Genomic DNA, 27849 nt, shown 5'->3' on the forward strand with positions numbered 1-27849 from the left:
GAGATCATCGCGTAATTGCTTAACATTATTGTATTGCTGGACAGGAAGTGCCCACCAAATGTTGCTAACGACGCATTCAATATCTGCACATGGATATCAAATTGTTTGGTCGATTCGTCGAGTGACGTCATCCAGCGATGGGAAGGCTCGGGTGGAAGAGCGAAGAGTCGCCGCGATGTACAAGGCCGCCGGCTCACCGCCGCGTCGCGTCGCCTACGACGACAAAAGCGGGAAGTGAAAGGCGGTGAATGTTCCCTGTTACCTCGAACTGCCTAAATCTAACTGTTGGCTTATTTGTACATTAAACATGGAAATAGTTAACGGCTTTACGTAGATTATATCACATGGCTGGCGGTAAGCAAATACTCTACGTACACGTGACCGCTTGGCTCTTGCGTCACGCACAAAGAATATATAATTTGAATTGATATTAATTTGCACTGTGAATTAGCTTCTAAGATGGAGTATTAGAATTTGAAGTCAAAATAGATATAAATGTTCATATAATGACGGCTGTCTTTTGCTCAGAGATAGGAAGATATAACAGATCTCAATTTGCATTGGTTTTGATACACTGTCCTAGCTTCATGTTCCCGCATCCTTTAGTACAATCTCTTGGTAGTTACTCTGATTCTACATCTGATCTGCGAGTCGAATTAACGTCTATATGAAACCTTTTCCATCACATTCGCTACATAAACTTGTACAGTTCAATATATCTAAAAATATGTGAGTAAATGTGAATTGAGCTCGAAGCCGAGCTTGCATTCAACATAACCGTTCATGCTCGGTGAGAGGTGAATGGAATTGAGAATTGCTAGGCCGCCGACATTAGCGTGTGTCAGTGAGCGCGAACAATGAACTAGACAAGCGACGAACACCCTCTCAGATGTACTTTGTTATTTCATAGGAAAGCATAGAAATCTAAATAAGAAGGAACTAGGAGTTACAATGCCACGTTCAAAATATCGCCTCTCAGGTGACTACTGTACTACCACAGAGTAGTGATCAAGTATTAATCGGAATAGCAGACTATGGCATGGTGTATCTTACTGTGGAAGCTTTACCACAACCTGTAACTATCCTTGAAACCTTTGTTTAACTAAAGTGCTGATATTTAAATAAAATATATGGCGATCATTCTTGTTCATTCGTATTGTGCATTTTGCTGCATAAGTGCTTCAATATCCGGAGCGTTGCAAGCGCACCTAGCAATGTAATGAATACATTATATATATAGGCGACAGTCGGTTTGCAAGGAATTAGTTCATATAACATTTCTATTACCTTCTTATTTAGATTTCCATACTAAATGATCAATACTTCGTAATTAAAGCGATATGCAGCACAAAAAGAAACATAAATAATACATAATCGGATTTGGTTCGGCCGACCCAACGGACGCGGTCTGGTAGCGGACTATATTCGATGGCATTTCGCATAGTCCTTCGCACAAAATTATTATTATTACAGTCCGGATAGTAGAGTATGACGCCGAACCAATAAGTTGCGAGGCGCACACCGGCAAGTCCGATGGTCCGGCCGTGCCGTGTCCGACTATGTGTATAGACTATAAGTTTTGAACCAAACAAAGATGTATCAAGTGGTCATTGAGAATTATCTCAGAGTTACATAATATTCGGATAGATTATTATAATTACATTACTTCAGATTAACAATGAGTAATAGTAGACACTGGACAGGCTATTCTATTAACTTGTATATATTATATTGACATGAAATTTTTTGTGCCTGTCAGAAGCGCCACTTGCGAGCGTCCAGAGAACTAATTTTGATGTATAATACAAACGGCTGCGAAGGAACTTACAACTCTGAAGTATTTTTGCATTTTCAATTCATTTCGTTCGTTTTCCGTGTTATTCCTTCAAGAATCAACGTAATAAAGTACACATTTTTTTTGTATTAAGAAAGTATTAACTTTCTCACCATCTATCGATGTTTGCTGAGGTTGTCATCACTAGTTTTAGTACCGCAGACTGTAGCTGATCAATGATGTCTTTATAACACCGACATATCGTTTAGTGTTTATTTAATTACATTTTATTGAAATAGAAATAAAGTGTTGCTTTAGATCCTCAGTTCTGTTACAGAAGTTTACACATATATTATTAGTATGTTTGTTGCATCACTTTACATATTATATTGTAATTGAAATGATTTCTAAAACGATGAAAATGTAAATCTTGATTTAAAAGAGTGGCAATGACTTTCCTGCTACTTCTTCTCATTAGCTCAACCCTTTACGAAGTAGCAGTAGATGCATTCATAAGTGCCATTTCCGTGACCTACATGAATAAAGTGATTTTGATTTGATACGATTAACTTAAAAAGCTTTCAGTGAAGTACTGTACTAAACAATGATTGCTACAATAAAATAGTACTAAAAAGGTTAAACGTATACGTTTTAAAATAGTGAAAGGTGTAACAATATAAATACAGCGCCAGTCAGCCTTTTGTTATATCGAAGCATATTTAATTGAAAGCAGGGCAACGTTTAATTCTGCACATAAATAAAACCAACACTCCGTGGCGAAATTGAAACGTCCCAAAACTCGATTCTGAATTGAACACAGACGAGAACATTGGTTGTGGATCCATTATAAATTGAAACATAGTGAATCAATTTATTTAGTATAATTCATTGGTTGTATAACGACAAGTTTCCTAGTGGTTCTCTTAGGATATTTATAAACACTTCAGTCTTACTTAGGACTGTTGATATATTTTTTAAATTAATATCAATATCGCAGTTTGATTGGCTTTATTAAAAAAATCGTAAATCAGCTCAAAAACGACCACACACTTTATAGTTTAATATATTTATTAAACAAATTAAATAAATTTCGAAAAAAAAATATTAACCATCGATTTCTAAATTTCAATTTCAAGCTATCGATATATCATGCAAAAAAAAAATATTAGTAATAAATTTCGCTATTTCTAAATAAAAATATCGATATTTTATCTATCATAATCATAATGTTATAATTGTATCTAATAATAATTGTAATAGTAATAAGTGTAAAAAGAAAATTAGGAAATCGGTTGACACTAAAGGCCATCCCTCCAACTACCCACTAATTCCATACCACCAAATTGTACCTACTTATGACGATTTTGAGCTCTTCAAGCTTAAAATATTTAGGCGCAATGAGCACTTTATGTTGTGCACAATGAAAGAGACTGAGCCGTCATACTCGGCTATGAAACGTTCAGTCGGGTAACGTTGGCTGTAGTCGAATAAGGGTCACTCGCTCGGTGAGCATATAGCAGTATTTTTATTATTAACGTCGGTTTGATTAAGTTTTCATTTCTGTCATATGGACTTTAGGATACACAGATTTTTCTTCACTAAACGTGGCTTGCAATAATCAGTTTTGAAAATGAGAGTACTAATGTTTCGGTATCACATATTTTTCATAGCAATTACAATCACCGATGACCACATCACTGACGGCGGGTCGTTGACTGCTGTACAAACACATAATTGTATCAAATTATAACAAACTACATACGTAAACGCTAACCGCCTTATTCATAATAAAACGCTTATCGATGGTATAAATATTAGTTAAAACGTGTTTTAAGCCTATCGAACGTTCGATAAAATTCCATATTCATAATCGTTAGAATTAGATAAACCTCCGATAGCTAATACGTGTCAATAATAACCTAATTGCCATTTCGTACAAAAAAACATCAGAAACAGACATCTTTTCAATGTAGGTTTGTCAGTTGTCAAAAGTCGATGTCAAAATAAGTTCAAACTTCAAAAATCAATGTTTTGAGTAGCGAGCCTAGTCTGTAGGTTAGTAATAATAAGTAATAACAGCATGAACTGGCTGATATCGAAAAACAAACCTCAAATACGAGACAGCTGATTGATGTCGGCCATGTTTTATGCTATCGAGGGCATAAAAGAAGGGTCCTAGCTACTTTAAGTCACGTCAGCTTTATCGAAGAGATAATGAGCGTTTTAGCTCTAATATGAGATTAAGAATACAATTTTTAACAAGCGTCTATTAGCGATGTTTTAAGCCTCTGATAAGTAACTATGAATAAGACCGTAAATAATGAATGAATTTCTCGGCGACGTATCTCATTCATTACACGCGGTTCAATTTCTCAAACCCACCAAATAGTAACCACAAACATCCTATTATGACTCAAACCTGACACTCTAGTCGTCAGTACTTATATGATTATAATTAAATGGTTTTTTACTTCAACGGTCTCAATTATACTAAAGAAGATTTCAATTCAATAATAATATATTTATTTGTAAAAAAAATAACTGCATTTTCCGTATCGTATTTTTGTATATTATCCACCTAAATGTTAAGGGTGGTCCACGCAATTTTTTTTATTTAATTTTTTTGACTTTTTTTTAAATTTGATTATGAGTCAGCATTTAAAAATACATACAACTTCAAATTTTCACCCATCTACGATCAACAGTTACTTTTGTATCGCGATTTTAATATCGGCAATACAACGTTTGCTGGGTCAGCTGGTCTTATATATAAAATTCTCGTGTCCCGGTGTTTGTTAACAAACTCCTCCGAAACGGCTAAACCAATTTGTTTGAAAATTTGTGTGTGAGAACCGGCCAACATCTATTTTTCATACTCCTAAATGATAATTATATATGATATGAAAAATACATAAAACATCAAATTTTTCACACGTCTACGATGAACACTTATTTTTGTATCGCGATTTTAATATTATTCCATTCCATCCGCAATAGAGTTGCAAGATGGCAATCGAATATAATGATATTATTGTAGAAGGTACGATAAATTTTATGTACTATATTATATACCTACCTGCCCCAAAAATTTTAATAATTGATTTTTTTTATTACTTTATATGGCAATACAACGTGTGCTGGGTCAGCTAGTATTCTTTATAAAAAATGATATTTTCAAGGCAGCCTTATACACAACAAATACAGGTTTAAAACAGTGTAAATTTCGAGCGGCTTTAAGTAGGTCGACTGCACCGCCTGACGACTGAATGCGATAAATTTTCACAGTTTAAAGTTCACAGGTGAACGTGGACAATAATTTTAAACTTGCAACGCAACCAACTATTACCGCACTTAATAATATTATATTATTAATATTAACTTTTATGCGCGGTGCTGTTAACGTAGTCGAAGAGTTAATGTAATAAATATATATGATAATTTAATGATTTAAAATTTACTCCATTCATGATAGCGACACAACACACACTTCTGTGCATTCAGTTTCTCTGTTATTTCAAAATGTTGTTAAAATTGTAAACATAAAAGTTATTTACATTTTTATACCTCTAAAATAGCAGTTATTTTTTAATTATATTCATAAATTGATTACATAAACAGGATATTACTTAAATCTAGACCAAAATTTTCCTAATTTTTAAAACAGCCAATATAGATATGAAAATTAGTAAGGTACAACTAACTATATTTTTCTAAATTTGTTTACTAGTTTTTAAATGTATGGTTACAGCATTGTTTAATAAAGCTAATGACTTAAACATGAAAAGGTCTAAGTGGCAAAGTTCGGTATTCATATAATTACACACTCTTCTGATAGAACAATTTTTAACATAAACGGTCCTGCTATGCGGAATGCTAAATAACGGTTTATTAACACATTTGTGTTTAACTTAAGAGTATGCGTACACAAATGTACATAGTGAAAAATGTACACATAACATTAGATCATAATAATATAGTCTATAGCCACTGCAAACAATGGATTTATATAATTCGGTTGTTTACTTACTTATTATTAAATTATTTAAGTATTTTTATAATGATGCCAGCTGAGATTTTTTTACATACTTAATACTACAAACGATTTAAGTTTTCTTTAGTGTTAATTCCGCCAATATTCGTCTTTAAAACAATTCGACACGTGTTTCGCCTCTTCACGACCTGAGGATGCCTCGTGTAAAGGCGAAACACGTGTCGAATTATTTTAAAGACGAATATTGGCGGAATTAACACTAAAGAAAACTTAAATCATTTGTATAATTATGGATTTCCGCAAAGTAACGCCTAATTCAATAAACTTTCTATACTTAATACTTGCTACACCCGAATTAAATGCATCACTTACTCTCAGACTATCAGGAGAAAGTGACGCATCCAACTCAAGGGTCGTCGAGTTACGAAATACTTGGAGAGCTGCTTGGCCTCTGCGGCTGAAGCTCGGCCCCTATAAGTGGCTACGTCTGCATCGCTTCGGCATTACGAAAACATATTCCATATTTATATTGGCGAACTTATATGGACGATTCATCGACATATGTTTGTTTCCGAGTCATGGATGTTTAAATGTATTTATGTATGTTTATATAAATTTATGTATGTTTAAGTAAGTATATTGTATTAAATATATCATTGTCTTGTAACCCATAACACAGGCTACATATGCTTAACTTGGGGCAAGATAATTTGTGTAAAAAGTGTGTCAATATTATTATATTATTATTATATTATGTGTATCTATAATATATCTCTCTCTGTCTGAACATACAATTTTTCTGTCAATAGTGTGATAAATAGACGTTTTAAGACTCTCTGACACATATCCTTCTATCTGTGTGTCAAAAAAATTCAATTAGGTCACGGAAATGACACTTATGAATGTCAAAAAAAATTTTTTTTTTCTTATTGAATTTATCGCTACTTCGTAAAGGGTTGAGCTAGTGAGAAGAAGTAGCAAGAAACTCATTGCCACTTTTTTAAATCAAGAAAATGTCTGTACATCTATAAGTGCTTAACTGATCTTAGATAGGATAGGAAAATTGAAAATATATCGACACACGATATTAGAAAAAATTAGTATCTACTTATGGGGTGGTTTTGATACACAAAAAGTAGAAAAAAAATCGGTTTACAAAACAAAACAACAATGATACAAAAGTATTTTTTAAAAGGGAGAAGTATTACTGTTCCACCAGCTTATAATAATTAAAAAATATCTCAGTGGACTTTATACTTATATTTATACTTTACTAGCTGACTTAACAGACGTTGTTCTGTATATAATAAAAAAAAATACTGTTTTATAGGAATTTGCCAATAATATTTCAAAACATCAAGAATTATTTCGCAAAAAAAATGCTCCCTGTTGTTAGAATGAATTTCTTTCACAGCGGAACTGTCAAACCGTGCGTCACTAAATTCTCTCATAGAAAATATGTCCATACAAAACAAATATTGAAAATAAAAATATTTATGGGTCCCAAATCGAAATAAAAACTACCCTATCTCTCAAGTTGGACCAAACTGCACTCCATGAAGTAATCACCATTAAAATCTGTTCATTAGTTTAGGAGTCCATTGAGGACAAACATTGTGACACGAGATTTATATATATTAGGATATAACGATCTTCAACAATCTCTGCATAGTTAAAAATATTTTAAAATTGTTGCTACTATTAACGCGTGCCTTTTGTTTATTAATTATTTAAATCTCGTGAGGCTCAATACTAATTCACAAGCAACATAAACTTTGTAATCTCTCTTCAGTAGCAGATAACCCGCGTATGATTTACATATCGTGCTTTGAATATTTAATATCGTTGCCTCCCACATATTGATCATGTTAACTAAAAGCCTTTAATCTCCTCAGGTTTGAGTAAATAGTATCGTAATATACACGCACATTATAAACTCAAGTTTACATTCAAATTCAAATCTTTTTATTTAAAATAGGATGTGACATCACTTAATCACCAAAAACTACCTCCCATTCCAAAGAGAATGCCTCAGACCCGAGAAGATTGGGCGCAACAAACTCAGCGGGCTTTTTTCATCAAAAAATATGTTTACAAAGTAATATTGTACAATTAAAATTAAAATTTAATAGCCTGAGGGCGGTCGCTACATTCCCAATATGTGGAATCATTAAGAAAGTTATTTATGTTATAGTAACCTTTACCACACAAACGCATTTTAACAATTCTTTCGAATAAGGCAATACTTTTGTTTTCAACATTTATAATATTAAATTGTTTATTTTTTTATTATATTAATATAACATTAAATAATATTTACACCTTTTTATACTTCTAACTAAATATTATAATAAAAGCTTGTAATAGAGAAGCGTTTGCGTCATAAAAATTAGTTTTTTGTTGAATATTGAATAAACAAATTACATTTATTTTCTATATAATATAATAATAACAATTCTAAATAATCAGTTAAATTCCATACGATTTATTCAACTCAGCATCTTATCGTGCATGTTGCAATAATATGCATTGGTTTCAAATACAATAGATTTAATAGATGCTAGTAAAAGTAGCCAATAACAAAATCGTTTTATCATATAAAAGACCTTTTAAAAAAATATCTTTTTCGACAACAACAAGTTCATTTAAATTATAAAAACCATAAATAATCTTATAGACACCAAACTTTGGATACCGTTTTAAGAATGTTTTCTAGCACAGGGTAGTGAAGTTTTGGACAAAGTGAAAGTTTATGTAGAGAAGAAGTGCAGAAAGCTGAAACCAATAACATTATAAAATTTGCTACGAATTAATAAATAATTCAAGTATTGCTAACGTTAGAATTGCACAATTATTGACCGATGACATAAAGCAGTACTCTTAAATGTATTTAAAGATCAATTCTCTCAACTCAAAAATTCCATTAAAGTTTTATTAATAAAACTATTTCTTTTCTGGGCAACCTCTAGTGATAATTAATGTATGCAATAAGTAAACGAATGTGATTATTATCATTGTCAAGTCGATAAACTTTCTTGAAAATACTTTACTTATTTCTTACTATTACGTTACTTAAAGTTTGGTCTTTTAAACTAAATTGAAACGGAATACAATATATAGTATTTTCCTTGATTAACGCGAGTTTTACACATTTAAATAGAACATTTTGTAAAAAGGATTAAAACGCGTGTAATTGTTACTGTGTTTCTACATTAGATTTTTGGGTAAAAGTTACTTTTTTATTATTATTTAAGTTAACTCGAGTTTTCGAGACCTTTTCAGATGACGTTGTCAGGAGGACTGCGGATGAAATGAGTCAAGATAGTATTTGTCATAGATGTCATCATGAAGTTTAGCGCCATTTATTGCCTGGAAAGTCGTATTTGCAGTAGACAGACTGTAGATGCCAAATTTACTGAAGAAAAGACACTGAGAAAAAAGAAAGAGGAGATTCTTTAAGAAGACGACACTGACAGTTTAAAACATAATTTACAATGTGTTTTATTAAAATAAAATTATTTCTTTAATTAAATAAAAATAATAACGAGCAACGATAATTCTGTTGTAGGTACTCTTACAAATATTTCATTAAATATCTGTTATAGATTTTGATAAATATAAAAATATAACACCTTATGGTATTTTGAGTGTGTGACACACCAAGCCATACATTTTGAAGTTCGTTATCCGTCACTGAAGTCATAATAATTAAATAATTGGCAGGGCATGTCATGACGACCTTGTGTCAGTTGGCGAGTTGCAAAACCGACTCGTGTCAAGGAAAAACCTACTTAGCGGTTTCCCTGGCCCTGAGCGAACCTCTGCGAATAATACTCTTACACGAATATTAGAAAACGCATAATGCACAATTACTTACTTTGTTGTAGGTACTATACATACTTGTGTAAACAGCTATCATTTATTATTTTTATTTTATTTATTGGGGTCAACAAACAGTGAAACATTAGACCCCTTATTCATAATGGTCCGCTAACTTTAAACAGCCGCTTAGGAGTGTTTTTTCTCATTCTGACTTAGGTCAATAAAAGAAGACAGAGTGAGAATTAGCAATGCTTTAAGTTAGCAGACTATTATGAATAAGGGGGTTAATCTTAGTAACTAAAGTACATTATACGGTAATACTAAATGTGCCACCAGCACCGTTAACCACAGATTTAATAAAAGAAAAAAGACGGAAAATAATTTTGAAAAGGTTTCGCTATATTATAAAAAATATGAGTTAGCGTTTAGAATATTTAAGACAAAGATTTCTTGTTAATCCCTCATTTCCCTCTTAAGAGAAGGTGGGACGCCCCTACTTGAGTGTTTTGAGACCCTCGGTTTTACTTCAAATAGCACCCTCGTAGGAAACACTAACATGCCCTCCTTGATGGACAATAATAATTACAAATCTTAGCAAGTCCATAACAATCGCTATAGCTTATTAAAACAATTGCTAAGCTAAATTATTTACCTATATGAGCACGCGTAATATGTAAAATGGTTAGACATAAGTTTTTCTCTGCTTTAGTTTACTATTCATATTCAATACAAGTGCTTGACAATACAAGTGATGATTACCTGATCACCAACAGTATAACCGAAGGAAAACACCGGCTGTCCATTTATAAGGTCTACCTGCCCTGCCTACCTTAAAACGTGTTTCGATAGGCTTTTTCGAACGTTCCATAAAGATAACGTAATGTTGCCATTTCGTACAAATAAACATGATTTTAACTAATTCAATGAGGAACTGTCAATTGAAACACAACTTTTCAATGTCAATGGTTTATCAGTTGACAAAATAATTTAAAACTTCAAAAATCAAACTTTTGAAGTCTGTCGGTTGTCAATCTATGACAGATATCCAACAACTTTGAGCGGGAAGCTATTTAAATAATTTAACGAACAGCTGATCGGTGTCGGCCATGTTTTTTTGCGTTCGAGTGCTTAAATTAGGTTTATAGAAGGGTCTTAGCTACTATAAGTCATGTCAGCTTTATCGAAGAGATAATGAGCGTTTTAGCTCTAATATGCGATTATGAATACCATTTTTTAACAAGTGTATATTAGCGATGTTTTAAATCTCCGCTTAGTCATTATGAATAAGACAGTAACTCATTACCATGTTAAGAGAATTGTATTTGTCTGTAGCTTATACATGAACTGAATCAATACAGACCCACGCATCAGTCGAAATCATAGAAATCTTAAGAACAATGTAATAATTGAAATTTTATAAGTGTGGTTAGTTAATTACTTGAGGAACAACTGTCGTCTAATATATATGCATACATTTCATAGATACGTACGCTTGCAACGCTCCGGATATTGAGGGAATGCGGCAATAGAGGGCACAATGACGACGATACGAATAAATCAAGTCTCATATAAATAATTATCGCCATATATTTAACTAGCTGACCCGACAGACGTTGTTCTGTTCACATTAAAAAAATGGAATGGAATTTCGTAAAATCCGTTCTTTGCTGACCTCTACTCGGCGAAAGGAATATTCCTACCAAATTTTAAGTCTCTACGCCTAATGGTTCCAGGGATATCGTGATGAGTGACTATATACGTGGAAATCTCTTATATATATATATAGATATAAAGAGCAGCTTAGTTGCAAATCTCTTTGAAAATCCTGTCAGTTGTTAAGCGCATCAAATCACCAGTTCCTAGAATCAAGTTGCTATGCTGGGTAAGTTACTGAGAGCTCATCAGCATCGTTGACCCTGACACGGCGACTAATATAAACGTATTCATGTAGTGACCAACTACACACAATCACTTTGTAACTTTAGTGCTGCATTTAAATATTATTAGGACTATAAATAACACAACATTGTTGACTGCAGATATTCAATATGATTTATTTTAAACGATGTTTCGCGTGCTTTACAGCTTCCATGGTTAAATATGATGGCAGTCTATTAACACAGATATATTATTTAATCTATTTAATCTACAACGTATAAGCTCATAGATTTTTTTTAATTAAAATTAATTTCTTAAAAAAGTCCATCCTACACTGAACAATTCCTGTCGGTATTGCAGCAAATACGGCGTCGTAATCTTCGAATCTCTGTCCTCTTAATTAATCCCCAAGCTTGGAAATAGGTAGAAATCACTGAGATATGTTGGTGAATATGTAGGCTGCTGAAATATTTCGATACCAGCATCAATTGCAGCCGTAGAACCGACGGACCTGTGAGCCGTGCAAAATTCACTATCTCAAGAATTTCGTTACGCAGTTATTTTTGTACTCCATATAGAGAGGCTAATAACAGTTGTTCCAAAATATTCAATCGCGACTATCATTTACTATCCCAGATATAAAAGCCTGTAGCTCTTGCAGGTCTGTAATTTTGACTGTATTTTTATATCTAGATTATAAATCATCTTCTTCCTCATTCTTATTACTTATTGAACGCCCCATATAGCACGAGCTCTAATTTTTAACTCTTTGGAGCGTGTTTCCAATTGTTTTTTAAATGTAATCTATATTATATTAAAAAAAGCAGCGTCAAAAGTACTCATGATGTAAAGGCACAATTTCCTCTTATACCCGTGTGTGGGTCAATATTTCTTTAATAAGCTTAAGATACTGAAAATACTCATCGGACCTTGATACATATACAAAAAAGCAAGTTGATAGAAATTAAAAATACCGTTACACACAGGTGAGGTACATATATAAATGTAAGTATGCGTTTCGATTAAATCAACGTTATAAGAAAGCTAAAATAACATCAGTTAAGTATATTTTGCCTCACACTTGTATAGCTATAGAAGTGTGCAGCGTGTTTCAAACAGACATCACAGGAATAGAACGTACGCGGGTGGTCCTTGCAGATTGCAGAAACAGCTGCGATCGCCTGACTGACTTGAGCGAGTATAACATCTATACATAATATATAAATTCAACTGAAGTGTCTTTTATGTTTTAGTATCAGTATTAGTGCTATAACCATAACAACTGCATTTTCGACAATATTATATAGGATATAATATATAAATAAGCCAGCACAGTATCTGAAGAAAAAGGTTTTTAACCAATGACATATGGTACTTAGACGTGGTCGCGCTAACTATAGGCCTTATGAGGAAGGTCATTGTCACTAAGCGGGCAATGGAGAGGGCTATTCTCGGAGTTTCCCAACGAGATCTCAATCATATAATATAATCAGAACCTCATTTATGATCCGTAGGAGAATCAAAGTGACCGACATAGCCCAAATGATTGTAAAACTGAATTGGCAGTGGGCAGGGAAAAATCATTGTAAGTACTTCCTTTTATTGTAAATATTAATTACTCATGTAAGTAACAATAGGTCTTAATGAGAATAAAGTTATTTAAACCTAGTAAAACTTCGCTTATATAGCATATTAATTGCATATATAGTATGGTGAGGTTATGAAGCAGATCATGTATCGTACGCAATCATTATGATAATAGACAATGGAAGTGTGAGTGTTATACAAAAGCTGACCGAGGACAGAGAGCAATTAATTACAACTAGGAATTCCTAGAATGTCACCGATGACAGCACGACAATAAACACTGATTTGAAGATTAATTGATTGAAACTAGCTTAACACGTCCACACTACACTGTACCACTATCTTATAGTATAACGAGATAATGTATGCAAAACTAAACTGACCAAAATGACTAATAATTGAACTATCATCATCATCAGCCTGAAGGTGTCCACTGCTGGGCAAAGGCCGCTGAGTTTGTTGCGCCCGTTCTTCTCAGGTCTGAGGCATTCCATTTTGGAATGGGTGGTTTGGTTTTCGACTTTCAATAAGTGATGTCACATCCTATTTTGAATAAAAATATTTGAATTTGAAAACGATCAGTCCTGCGCTGCCCTCATCCAACGTATTCCGGCGATCTTGACCAGATCGTCGCTCCTACTTGTGGGGGCCTTATTCGAGGACTTTACGTCGAACTATGTGCTATAGTGAAAAATAAATAAATTGAACTAAAACAAAACTAAACTAACTATTTATTTACTATAGGGAGTGACAATAATATAGCATATCGCAACAGCACTTGGTAAACGTCATGAACCTACATGAGTTCATAATGCGGCTCTGGCATGGGGAGAAGAACTGACCAGAAACTCCCAGCCCATTTTTAACATCATATAACATAGCCTATTCAATCTAATATTATACAATTTTAGGTAGGTGGCCTGCGCAGAATCAGACAAGAACCATGCATCATTTATCTTCTATATAATCTACTATACTATAGTAAGCCTTCTTTGTCAAAGCAGTTTTAATGGTAAGCTAAGTTAAGGGTAAATGGAATCTAGGTTTTATGTGATAACGCCTAAAAATATTATATTATGGCACACATGAGTGTATTACTGGCTGAATAAAAGTAAATATAAGAATATACTTATGTATTTTAAGTCTTATTTTTTTATTTTTATTGGTAGATATAAATTAGTAACCTATTGAATTGTGTCAACAGGTGACCTATTACTAGTCTGATCATTGAAATTGTTTTACAAGTAATTTTTTACGTAATGTGATCTTAATAATAATGCTTATATATATTTTAAAAAGCTTCACATTTGAACAAGTTTCACATCACGATGTAAGCCAGTTAGAGAGTCTCTTGATACACTTTCGCTAAAATCTTCAACAACGCAACTGGCCAGATTTATTACTTTTATGTCCGTGAAAAGCTACGTCTTACACTCGCGATGCGTACTCTGCCGCAGTAAGCGTGTGTTACGGTAAATAGAGGTTGACAGTTCGCCACAACATTTTGCTACGAGTTTACATTTGTCGCAGTCTATCTAGACGTATAACTTATCTAACATCATCATTTTACATTGCACAACTGGGAAGAGACTTAACCCCATGTCACGGCCTGTCCTAGTTTGGGGTTCGAGGGTAATTTTAATCAAAATTGTATTTTCTTTTTGCAACAAATAAAGATTTATTATCACTATAATATGTAAACATTTATAACTCTTCACTCTTGTACAAAATTTATAAAAATGCCATATCTGACACGGAATATCATATCAAGTACCTACGCAATGCGCTAAAAAGGTACTGAACTATATCTATATATATAAAAATGAATTGCTGTTCGTTAGTCTCGCTAAAACTCGGGAACGGCTGGACCGATTTGGCTAATTTTGGTCTTGAATTATTTCTGGAAGTCCAGAGAAGGTTTAAAAGGTGAATAAATAGGAACATGCTTCTAAACTAAATAATAATAAACAATTTCATTACGACAGCAAGTTGCATATTTTACGAAGTAATTTTTGATGTTATGATATATTATTGACAAATTCATATAAAAACATTATTTTATTTATTATATACAGTACAACGTCTGTCGGGTCAGCTAGTTTGAAATATATTATTATTGTATACGAATGTGTATTTATTTCCTAGGACGCCGGCGCTAACACGGCCGAGTGGTAGCCGACAGCCTTGACAGCAATGCGCGTACGCCGTGCCATGTCAAGGGAGTGTTGCTTTCGCCGCCGCGGCCGCGCCTACGACTTACGGGCCCTGAACCTACATAGATAACAATATCACCAAATTCACTAACGTGTTTTAAGTCTTCAATAAATGGGGAAATATAGATAAGTAAAAGTAGTTTGTATGTCGTTGAAAACTAAACTAACTTAGTTGAATCTAGAAACTTTTAGTGACATTTTGACTATTGTATTAATAACCATGAAATAGAACTAATTGAATCAGAGGAAAATAGTATGAAACTTCTTGCATTGGATTGCCAGGATACAAATATTGGACTAAGGTAATATCTAGTATTAACTTCAAATACTAAGTAGGACACAAAAATCGTAGTGCGTTCTATTATTATAAAAATATTCTTCTTACGAACACCAAAAATGATTCAAACTCCATGAGGGGTTACACTGCTATGGCTAATGAACTGGCATTAGGTAAGATCTTTTTTCGGCACTAGTCCACAAATTCTTTTATTCAAGAATTACTGAACTGGTTCCTTGCAGTACTGCTGGTCCGATAGTTCACTATACTTGCTTGAACCTAGGTTCAAGCCTTCCCAATAGTTCTATATCTATATATATATAATTCTTCTGTGAGTGTGTATGTCACTGAACTTCTCTCAAACGACTGGACCGATTTTGATGAAATTTTTTGTGTGTGTTCAAGGGGATCTGGGAATGGTTTAGATTCACAATTGAACTACCTCCTAAACGGCTGGACCGACTTTGATGATATTTTTGTGTGTTCCAGTGAATTTGAGATTGGTGTGTGTCTTCAGGTGGATTCGAAAATGGTTTAGATTCACAATTAAACTACCTCCTAAACGGCTGCACTGATTTTATGACTTTTTTGTTTGTTTCAGTGAATTTGAGATTGGTTTAGATTCTCAATTCCGTCCATATAATATAATTCTTCTGCTCATGTGTATGTTAGTGATCTCCTCCTAACGGCTGGACCGATTTTTCAAATTTAAGACTTGTGTACAGGACAACGTCTGTTGGGTCCACTAGTTCGCTATATAAATTTAGAGAATCTATTGTCATTTATTATTTTCTAGGTAACGAAACCGTCTCAACATTTCGAAATCGAAGTTCATCAATCATTGAGTAATAATTCTTAAAAACATTATTAGTCATCATAAACTAATATGTAACATAAACATAAAATATTGAACGTATATTTTTAAGGCACCTCGTAGGTACTTACAAATTGCACTAAACACCGGTTAACTTACAGAATATTTACGTAACAGAATCTAAAGAATATCAAAGTACTAATCGCCACTTGTGCAGATCAGTTGCTATAGCGATAGCGTTGCATAAATGAAACTGAAAAAATAGCAACGAGGAAATACAACGGTTGACAATGCAAAGTGAAACTGGGTCATTGAGTGTTTGACTGAACATTGTCGGACAATAGGTTATAACAACTGAGGTAAAACTGTTTAAACACGCTCGCCTGATCCGTACAAATGGATTTTGTGTGTTGTTTCGGCGACGAAAACAGAAAGTGGTCATGATATCCGCACGATAGCATAGGGACGAACCGCCATCTTAGTGACGACACATCACTCTGCTTGCCGCAGACGTTAATTCATTCTTGGTTCTATCGCGTGAGGCTTTAACCAGTGGATGAATACTTTTGAAAATTATTGACCAATTCAGACTTGAGAGAAGTATGAAAGATCCAAAGAAAATTTAGGTCCGTACCCCTTTCTCTACCACTCTAGGTTATAAGCGTGATTGTATTATCATTTGACGACCCCTATAGCCCACTGGTTAGTGACCCTGCCTACTAGAGGTCCCGGGTTCGAATCCCGGTAGGTGCAATCATTTATATGATGAATATGAATGTTTGTTTCCGAGTCATGGATGTTTATTTTAAGTAAGTATATTGTATTAAATATATTGTTGTCTTGCACCCATAGTACAGGCTATGCCTAGTTTGGGGCAAGATAATTTGTGTAAGAGTGTGTCAATATTATTATTATTATTATTTTACACCTCATATGACTAGCACAGTTGATGTGTATCTCATATTTGAATGTCCTGTTATTTAAGTACATACTTAATAATATTATACTATCTTATTTTGATATTTCTACTACTTGCCGGCTCTGCTCAGCATATATATACATTTTTACGAATTGGTGGCGAATTAAAGAAAATTTGTCGATTGAGTGGTTCTGTTAGAAATATGATTTAATATTAAGTCATTATAGTATATAAATTCACGATAACATCTCATATTATTTTAACTGTGTGTTCCCATGTAATAGTCGTTTCTATTTGGTTAAACACTCGAAGGATTGCCCATATCGTATCTAGACTCGAGAGGTATGTGACATGATTGTATGTAAAGAATTTACCTTGTACTAGTAGGTCTCATTTGATTAAGCATTCGTAAGTATGACGATTTGCATAATGAGCGTGCGATGCTATTACAGTATTCATAGGTAGATAAAAACAAACAATTATGAAATATAAACGGAATTGCAAATGGTACTATCCAGTTTTATTATTAGAAATTGTATTTTTATTATTTATTTAAGTAATAAACGACAAAATTGAAAATCATTTGAGTTTATTTAATAACATCTATTTATATATAAGTAATCCATTGTCGATAGAATTTAATTTACTCATGAATGTTATCCAAACTAATTGTTTTTTTTATCCAATTTAAACAATTTATGTTTTTAAAATGATAAACCTCACTTCTGGGATTAATACACAAATATAATTTGAAAACATAATTTTATGAACGATGCCGGATTCGAACCCACAACCTCTCGCGTTCCGTGCGAGTGCTCTCCTAACTGAGCTAACCGTTCCAGTGTCGTATCGTCATAAAATCGTGTATACTTTGTTCAACTCACAGGTTGCGGCTTCAAGTCCCGGCGGGGTTCGAGTCCCGCATCTTTCCTAAGATTTTGTTTTAAAATTTTACTTGTTTTTTCCAAATTTCTCAAAATTTGAATTGCATAAAAGAAGCATTTCTTCAATTAAAAGTTAATGCGATCACAGTACCAGTCATTCGATGACGTAAATTGTTATCATTCCATGGTACGTATCATACAATTAAGTAATTGTTGAAGTTAGGCAACAAATTCCATGCGACCGCGACATTAACAATAATTGTGAGGACTGTACTGCGGGGTCTATTTAAAAGAATTTGTCGGAAGAAAGCCATGGAACGAACGAGAAAGAGTATGTAAACGAGAAAAACAATGAGACTCGGTTCTGATCGAACTAGAGATGTAATTTCATCGTACGATGAAATAATCTCAAATACACGTTGTCAGCACGTATATATTTTTTTATGGAAAAGGAGGACAAACGAGCGTACGGGTCACCTGGTGTTAAGTGATCACCGCCGCCCACATTCTCTTGCAACACCAGAGGAATCACCGGCCTTTAAGAAAGGTGAAGGTGTAAAGTGCGTTTTTTTTAAGGTACCCATGTCGTATTGTCCCGGTAAAACTGCACAAGGGAATCTCATTCCAGTTATGTAGTAAAATTTCGCAAAAAAAATTTTCATATCATATTTTTAAATGTCACAAAATGTTTGAAATTGCCAATCGACGCGGAAAGATTAAACGCATGCCTAACACCATAGTGGCGCTTGGTCCGCACGAACAATGATTTCATAATTTATAGCAATAACTAAACAAGCGGACAGGAATGGTTGTTGTCGCCATTATAATACTTCAAAATTTCCAGAAATTATAAAATTTTGAAAAATTATTATCTAATTAGTGATTGTAGGCATAACTAGAGAAATAATAAAAAAAAAATGTGAATTTTATTTAAATAGTATTTATATTATATCTAAAAATCATCTCTAGTTCGTACACGCGATCTTCAAGATGATCGACAATGCCTCAGAGCGGTGAATCGGTCCGATTCCCGTCCATAGGCCTTCTTCTTTAACATATAAAATACATCGGCGAAGAAAAGCCAACCAAAGATCTCCCTTCTCTGTCACTTGTCTTGTTATGCTCAACCTTTCTCTTTCGTCGACATTATAATGTGCACCCAGCCTAACGAGAGCGGAACAAAGCAGGAACGTCTGAGATGCGGGGACGGCGGGAAGACCGGAGGGTGGGGGGAGGGGGAGAGACAAGTCGGTGCGGTGTAGAGAGAAGGAAAGACGAAAAAAAGGGCTCAACCGCTAACGATTGTTTCATTTATTTTGTTTGTGGAGGTCGACGATGCAATACGTCTGAGTTGGAAACCGGTAAGTGCGGATGTTAGATGCACCCGACCCGACCAATCGGCTGCAGCGTGCTACAAAGCCAGCGAGCACGGCAGGCCCTTTGCTCAATCAGCGGACGGCAATAAAACACTTTCGAAACTCTTACTAGATTTTGGGCTTTTCGGTGTAAGTCGAGGCGGATCGATCGCTTCTAAAACGCAGCGGAACAGTTTTACAAACATTATGAACCGTTATTTCTGTCTTGGTAGAGTTTAAAAGTTATTTAATATACTTAAAGTATGACTATCCTACAACTTAAGTTTGAGTACAACACTGTTAAGGGACATTTACTTTAATTTGAAAAATGTTAATGATGATGTCTACAGACAGCCTCAAATCATAAAATTGTATTAGTGTTGTTGAAAACCATAATATAATTTAAAAAAATATAAGGAGTTTAATAGTATTCTGTACGACTGGTGCCAAATACCAATATATAGATATAATATAATATCATAACAACATTTTATTCAACTTAGATTAGTAGAGACAAGTCACAACTAGGCCAAAAAGTACTCCAAAAATACAACACGAATAGTTTGGCTAAATGGCGACAGAGTGGGGTACTGTTTGAGCTATAAATAAAATGTAGCACAAAAGCCAAAGGATAGATGGTGTGGTGTATTGGGGATGGGGCGCGGGGTCGATGACCCGCACCCCGGCCGTGGCTCAGATAGGATGTGACTCACTCCTGGGGTAACCAGCTGCTCTGAACTAAAACCACCCCCGGTACCAGACGCGTGTCCGTGCATGCGCCATTCTTTGTTATAAACGCTAATTATAAAAAAAAAATCGACTGTTCAATTTATGCACGCGACACAAAGGCTATGTATACAATATGCACGGATGTTAAACTCTCTTTTTTTAATATCAAAGTAATATATTATGTACATATAAAGATATATAAGAAACAATGACATTGTTCAAGATTTTAGTAACAAGTAGACACGCGATTATAACGAAATGATAAGCCCGTTGTTATATTCGCAATCACGAGACGGTTTTACATAAATGTATGAGTTAAACGGGTTATATAATTGTACATGAATACAGCGAAAGCCCTAATGAGGAACAAGAGAAGTATATAACGTATTCATAACATGCATTGGGAGCGCATACATCGTCTATACATAGGAAGCACAGCACACAATACACAATAAGAGCTGTAAACAGGCACCGATCAGCTCTCGATGGAGCCTGGGCTCTGAAACATCGGATAAGGTAACAATGAGTGCGATGCGGGGAGTGAAAGCGGCAACATATGCTGGCCTCATTCGCTTTGTAATGTATGAATCTGTCGACTGTCGCCACTCGCCATATGGTGGCATCGAATTGTGTACACTGTGCAGTGTATACACGAGTGTTCGCTATCTCTATACTGGGTCACGAAAAAGTATTGTTAAAACTCTTTAATGTATTTTCCATATACATATAATATATGTACGTAATTTTGGATTTAGAGAAGTGATTCACAATTTATGTATACAGACATGACAGTTCAGACTGGCATTGTTATTAAAGGTATCTAATATAAAACAGATAAATGATAGGATAATTTAAAATAAGTCTCCAAAAAAGCTAAATCTTTAAAATATTCTATTGATACCTATCAAAGTTACAACTAATTTTAACTTAGAGGGCAATTACGCCCTTATTAGCCCACACAATCTCACTTACTAATAATAAAGAGATTATTGTTCATATATAGAAGACAAAAATGACCTCTATAATAATTTTTGTATGACATTGTTCAAAAGCAGCACTATTGATTTATTTTATTAATGTCTCATACATGTTGCAATGTTATGAACTGTGTGCATTTCTTCTTCATGTCATCTTGCCAAAACGTACTATAAACCACGTGCCTGAGATCATTCTTAAAAAGGGATTCGTAACACGTAATTAATATATAAATTAAAATGAGGAAATCAACAACCTGTCACACATGTTTTGCCAGCGTTACGCCTTAGATCATAATATTATTGTGATACATCTACTCTTCTGCCATAAAGTTGTATATAAAAACGTTTCTTTATATGTATAAAAACTAACAAAAATCGTAAGAACTAAACACTTATTTAGCGTTAGATTATTTCACCCGACACAGTAACACGCATTTTATAAAATTAGACAAAACCTTTGGTGATTTCTGGTATTCACTTAGACAATAGCTAAATGAAATCCGTAGACTTTCAGTTGAAACAAAAGAGGTTAAAATAACAAAAACATACTTCTATTCAGTAATAAGAAAGTGAAAATAATATTTTCAGCTGGGACGAAATATCGCGCGATAATTTTTGCCACGATCGAAAAGATAGGATCGTACTGAGAAAGTAAATTCTCGGCAAAAACAAGCTGATGATAAATAAAGTAACTGTTTTAAATAACTGGTAGGTTAGTAGGTAGGTGAGGAATTATGGATGAAAATTGTAGTGGGAAATAATTGTCCGCAGCTTTCAAAGGGCGAGGAACTACGAGAATTGGCCTTCACCTAGGCCTGGGCATCGATCCTACGCAGTTCTCGCCTGACGGGTGTATTTATAGTCCGGCCGAGAATGTGAAAAAAAGACGAATTGGAGACTGGGCTGAATATTCGAAAGAAACATTGAAAAATTCCGATGAGGATAATGCATCGTCGCCGCGTCGTGACGACAATAATATTAACAACAATCCTCACAAGTATAGAGCCTCAGTTGCGTGACTCATATCGTTAGCCGCTAAATCTTCGAAGGCGGAAATACTATTAGCCCTGACGTAATAGGCATTGTAGTTAATTATCTGTACGAAACGTTTGTGAGAACAAAATTCAAGGAGAGGCCCGTTGGCCGATATCAGTCCTAGTAGTTACATGTATCCATGAGAACGGACAGTAGTGTCGCGGCGTCAATAACCTCAGCAGAACGGAACGTGGAGATTGCAATACGTACGACAGCGCCGGCACTGGCCTGGTCAAGAGCCTTTCAAGGCCGGGAGGCGAAGCGGGGGGGCACCTCGTATCTCTACCACTACCTGAGCCCCTTTTCCTTACACCAATAATGCGTATTGTTCATAAGAATGACTGTGTATTTCTTTCAAACAACTATGAAAAACGCCAAGGGACTTGTAGAGAAATTCACGGCCGTCGATTGAGATTACATGTGGTCAGGTGGCTTGTTTCGTAAGTTTGCCCGTCAAGGTCACGCACTAATGGCTTTGTACTTGAAATGCAAACGTAACCAACTGGAAACTCATTGTGAGTTAGACTTCCAAGTAAAATCCTTGTCGACAAGTTAATTGCACTATTATCCGCTTCCTCAACCGTCTACACAGTAATCGTTGAACGTTCGATTGTAATTTTGAAATGTCGATGAAACCACAGAGACACTGCAGGGATTTGAATATCAGCTGCGTTGTGGCACATGTCGCGTACGAGGGTTCAACAAAGGATTTGGGAGGAAGCGTGGTGCGGCGAACTCACCGCAGGTCGAGAAATCGCGCAGCCTTTGTTCTCCGGTCGCAGGACATGTTTGTTGATGGTATCACTGACACAATACACTATACAGTCGACGGTCGCGTCTACACCATGCTCGCAGGCGAGGCGCGAGCGAGCGCGCAGTTCTCAGCGACACTACCACCGGCGGCGAACGATCGCGCGCACTGACGGCTGCGCACGCGGCGGTCGGCCGCTCGACCTACCACCTACCACCTACCTGCCCGCTCGCTGGCCGCCTGCGCTTCCGCGGAGGTGCGCATCGCAGCACACGACCGTGTGACGTGCGAGCCTACTAACATACCTCTATTTAACTTATTTAACAGCCATGTTGAAACTCTCGTGTTTACAATGACAATAGATAGCATTGCGATTATTGTAATTTGCTGAGGTATTACCGCACACGTAACAATCATCATTATTAAATACTATTAAAACAAGAATATATACAATACAAAATTATCGCACACGGCGTATAATAATTAAATTTACAAGGGCACCAACACAGCGCAATACGAAAGTGGCAAAAGTCACGGAGAAACTTTTAAACTTACAACTTCGTCCTTATTCTCATGTAAATATTGTTTATTGAAATATGAGTCACGTTAAGGCACGGTCGACTTTCACCACTGACATAGTACAATGTGAGTATGTACTTTAAACTGAGATAGCAGAGTTCCTTGAGTTTGAGATTTGAAATGTAAACACTAAACACGTTGGTTAACACTAAACGCGATAAGCGTAACTTACGTCCGTCAAACAGGTTTATATTTAACAAATACTCCTACAAGCGTCCTACAGTCTACAAAAATCTAACATATGTAAGGTGGGACTCTAATAAAAAATATTAAATAATTGTTAAAGTCTCTAAAAATAATAAAAAATATATCTTTATTAAGTAAGTTGAGTAACGCATATTTAAATGAAATACTTAACATTAATGATAATTAAGAGTTAAAGCACGTGCACTGAATTATAATTGTTATAATTCAAATGTTAGCTTCTGCAGCAAAACGTCAGTAAAAACTCTGATTTAACCCTCCAAAAAATATAATGCTGAATTTGACATAACTACATACTAACGTTTAAAACAAAGACCACCGTCACCGTCTGTCTGTTCGCGATAAACTCAAAAACTACTGGACTGATTTTCATGCTGTTTTCACCAATGGATAGCATAGTTCTCGAGGAAGGTTTTAGTATATAAATTGTTAAGTTTTGGTATACATTAACGATATTTGTTGGAGGAGTCGGAAAAAAATAAGCCGTCTGGGAGTTTTCAAGGAAAACGCTGTCTAAATAAACCCTTTGAGGTCTAACTAAATATATGATGGAATTGTGTAAATTCAAATTGAAAAACACTTTATTCATGTAGGTCACGGATATGACACTTATGAACGTCAAAGAAAAAGATATATTGTTTCTTATTGAATTTACCGCTACTTCGTAAAGGGTTGAGCTAATGAGAGGAAGTAGCAAGAAAGTCATTGCCACTCTTTTAAGTTAAGATTTACATTTTAATTGTTTTACAAATCATTTCAATTACAATATACGCAACAAAAATACTCAAATGTCAAAAACTGAAAGGCTTACATGAGTAGAAATAGAAATATCCATGTTAATACTATAGAAAGTTGGTAATTACAAAGCGGTAAACTGAAAGCTTTTAACACTAATCTTATATCTTTAAACGAGCAATTCTTGTATATATATATATATATATATATATATATATAATCTGAATCTCGGAAACGGCTCCAACTATTTTCATAAAATTAAGTATGCAGGGGATTTCGGGGGTGATAATTCGATCTAGCTAGGTTTCAATTTAAAAAAAATGGTTTTATCCATGTTTGAATGAGAAACAGCTACAATAACAGTAGAATACAAAGGTAAATTTCGCCACTATATACAAGACTATTATAGCTCAGATGGGACATTGGGTGATCCGGGAAGCAGAAGACCCCGGTTCGAATCCAGGTGACCTATTAGTTTTTTGTTTGTGCAAGTTTTGTACATTCTTAAAAATCCGAGCAAGGCTCGGTCGTCGGGGTACTTAGATATTAATCCATATCATTTTATTACTACATGTTATAAAATCATCCAGAAATGCGATCTTACACATTTCCGATGGCTAAGGCCATAATATGGCCATAGACTATATACATTATTCCCGAATAAGCCTATTTTTTTTTCTCTATTGGCAGAACAGCGTCTGTCGGGTCAGCTATTAATTTATACAATATACAATTTTCATAATTTTATGTATTTTTTAATCAATATGAAATAGCTTCGATGTTTCTCATCTGTCAGGCATCCCGCAACTACTTAATTATTGTAGGAATAAATATTCTATGCGTAAATTAATCCTGTTTATAGATATAAAAATAGTATTTATAGAAAAAATATTGTAATAAATTATTTTGTATTTTTTTAAACTTAATTAGGTACATTAGTTGTTCAGGTTTATAATAATATTATATTATACCACGAGCCGATTTTCACCAACGGAAATTACATCAAATTTCACCCGCATCACGACCGCGCGTTTCACTAGAACCTTTTGTCTCGCACCGCCACAATGTATAATCTCGACATTCAAGTCTAGTGCCTATTTTATGAATTCTGGTAATTCTGATATCATTAGGCGGCTGGTGATTTTTTTAAATTTCCACCCGATATAGCCCCCTCTATCTAATATGAAAAAAAAAATGATAATTTTACACTAAGATAAATCCAAGTCATGGATGTCTATATGTATTTATGTATGTTTAAGTAAGTATATTGTATTAAATATATGCTTGTCTTGTACCCATAGTATAACAGGCTATACCTAGTTTGGGGCAAGATAATTTGTGTAAAAGTGTGTCATTACTATAAAAAAAATCTCAAAATTTAGCAATTTACCCCCTTATTCATAATGGTCCGCTAACTTTAAACAGCCGCTAAGGAGTGCTTTTTCTCATTCTGACTCAGGTCAATAGAAGAAGACAGAGTGAGAATTAGCAATGCTTTAAGTTAGCAGACTATTATGAATAAGGGGGTTAGTATTTAATTAATATTTATTCCTCTTTTCACAATCCTGACTCGCCCTTAGCCGTCTTTTTTAGAGATTTCGCTTGTACGGCACTTAGAAGGCGGCAGTCGGCATAAATAGGACACGATGAGGATTCCCAACGGCCCTCTGGCGAACCCTCCTGTTTTTCCTCCACCAAAGTATCATTTCTTTCCACTCTCCGCTTGCCGCTTGTAATTTACTTTATTGTACAAAACCTGCGAGACTCGAAATCGTATTTTCAAAGAGCAAATCTCCACCAAACCGTTCGTAAACAACTTCAGTAAAGGCGCTTCGAGTTAATACTCTTGAGAGAGATCTTTACGGCCATCCCTTTGTTACGAACTTGTTTTAAAACAATATTCGTTCTTTATAAGAATGGTGATTGCATTTGCAGAACAATACTGTACAAGTACTTGCGCCTTTCAAGGTGAAATATTAATAATAATGGGTGGTGGCAGTGTAAAAAGAGGTTCAATAGGTCTTATAAAAAATAATATATTGTGTTGTGCTCGGTCCTTCATGTGCGTAACAAATCTATACTAATATTATAAAGCTGCAGTGTTTGTTTGTTTGTTTGTTTGTTTGTTTGTTTGTTTGTTTGAACGCGCTTATCTCTGGTACTACTGGTCCGATTTGAATGATTCTTTCAGTGTTGGGTAGTCCATTTATCGAGGAAGGCTATAGGCTAAGTTTTTTTGTTTTTCAAAATTAGGGATCCGTAATAAAATTGCTATTTTGTAACACAAGGTGTAAAATCGAAAACCTATTTTTGCGTGCGCTGCAAAAACTATTGACAATAGAACAAAATGATGTACAGGCTATAATATAGGCAATATTTTATTACTTATAAAACTATCGCGTGAATTATACTTTATATGGCAAAACAACGTTTGCCGGGTCAGCTAGTTCTCTAGTAAAACGGAAGTCTTAGAAGTGTTTTCATTAGCTTCAATATATAAAATAGCGGTTCAAATAAAAAAAACCGTTAGACTAATGTTTATACTGTGTCACCGAAGGAAATAAAATTCTACAAAATATTGACAATTTATATTTTTGTTTACTGTCAAATGTAAACGTATAAAAAAGCGAACATAGTACATATTTATAAGTGGTATTAGGGACTGTTTCCGATGGCCTTCCGATGTTCACAAAAATCGTCACCTTTTTGCTCTTAATAGTGATTGCTTGTAACTAATTCTAGTCGGCTTCATAAGATACATAATAGCTTTAAGGGTAAATGTATACACTTTTACAATAAAGTCCCAGCCACTGTTCAGGCATTATCTATGAATAAATTTAAATGTTTTATAAATAAATGGCTCTGTCGTAAATCCTATTACTCCACTGCTGAATATCTAAATGATCGGACAGCCTGGGACTAGATTGTGATTATTTTATAGCGATAGAAATGACTGTACAATATTGTATATTTTTATTGAAAAGAGCGCAAAAAAAAGAATGCTGGGAGAGTTTCTTGCGCCGCTTCTTCTCTCTCAGAGCGCCATTTGTTTCCGAAGCGGTAGTAGTATCTAGTAGTATAAGAAATGACATCAAAAAGAATTCTAAAGGAATCAATTTTGAGAAAATAAATGCCTTTTTATGCCTTTTAGACTACATTATTACCGAATACTTCAACATTTATTCTCTATTAGCTGATGCCCGCGACTTTGTCCGTCGCGTCGTCGTAGATAAGGGGTGTTTAAAAATAATAAGCAAGTTTGGAATTGAACATTATCTCACGTCCTACTCCAGTTGCGGTTCCCATTTTCGCTCCCGTTCCCAAC

The 27849-nt window shown here is 34.6% G+C and overlaps 1 protein-coding gene across 4 annotated transcripts in view; it reads right to left on the reverse strand.

Annotated features, from left to right (window-relative positions):
- LOC126977505 (protein gustavus) overlaps nt 1–27849 on the reverse strand; it is a 142602-nt gene that overhangs the window by 16830 nt on the left and 97923 nt on the right. The window contains exon 1 of one of the 4 annotated variants that reach the window (XM_050826354.1): nt 22996–23163. The exons of the other annotated variants lie outside the window; for them this stretch is intronic. Coding sequence (XP_050682311.1) covers nt 22996–23042 — 47 coding nt within the window. The 5' untranslated portion in view covers nt 23043–23163. Of the gene's footprint in view, nt 1–22995; nt 23164–27849 lie in introns of those variants that run through there. 4 annotated transcript variants of the gene reach the window in all.

Source organism: Leptidea sinapis, chromosome 45, assembly GCF_905404315.1.
Source record: "Leptidea sinapis chromosome 45, ilLepSina1.1, whole genome shotgun sequence".
Classification (NCBI taxonomy): Eukaryota; Metazoa; Arthropoda; class Insecta; order Lepidoptera; family Pieridae; genus Leptidea; species Leptidea sinapis.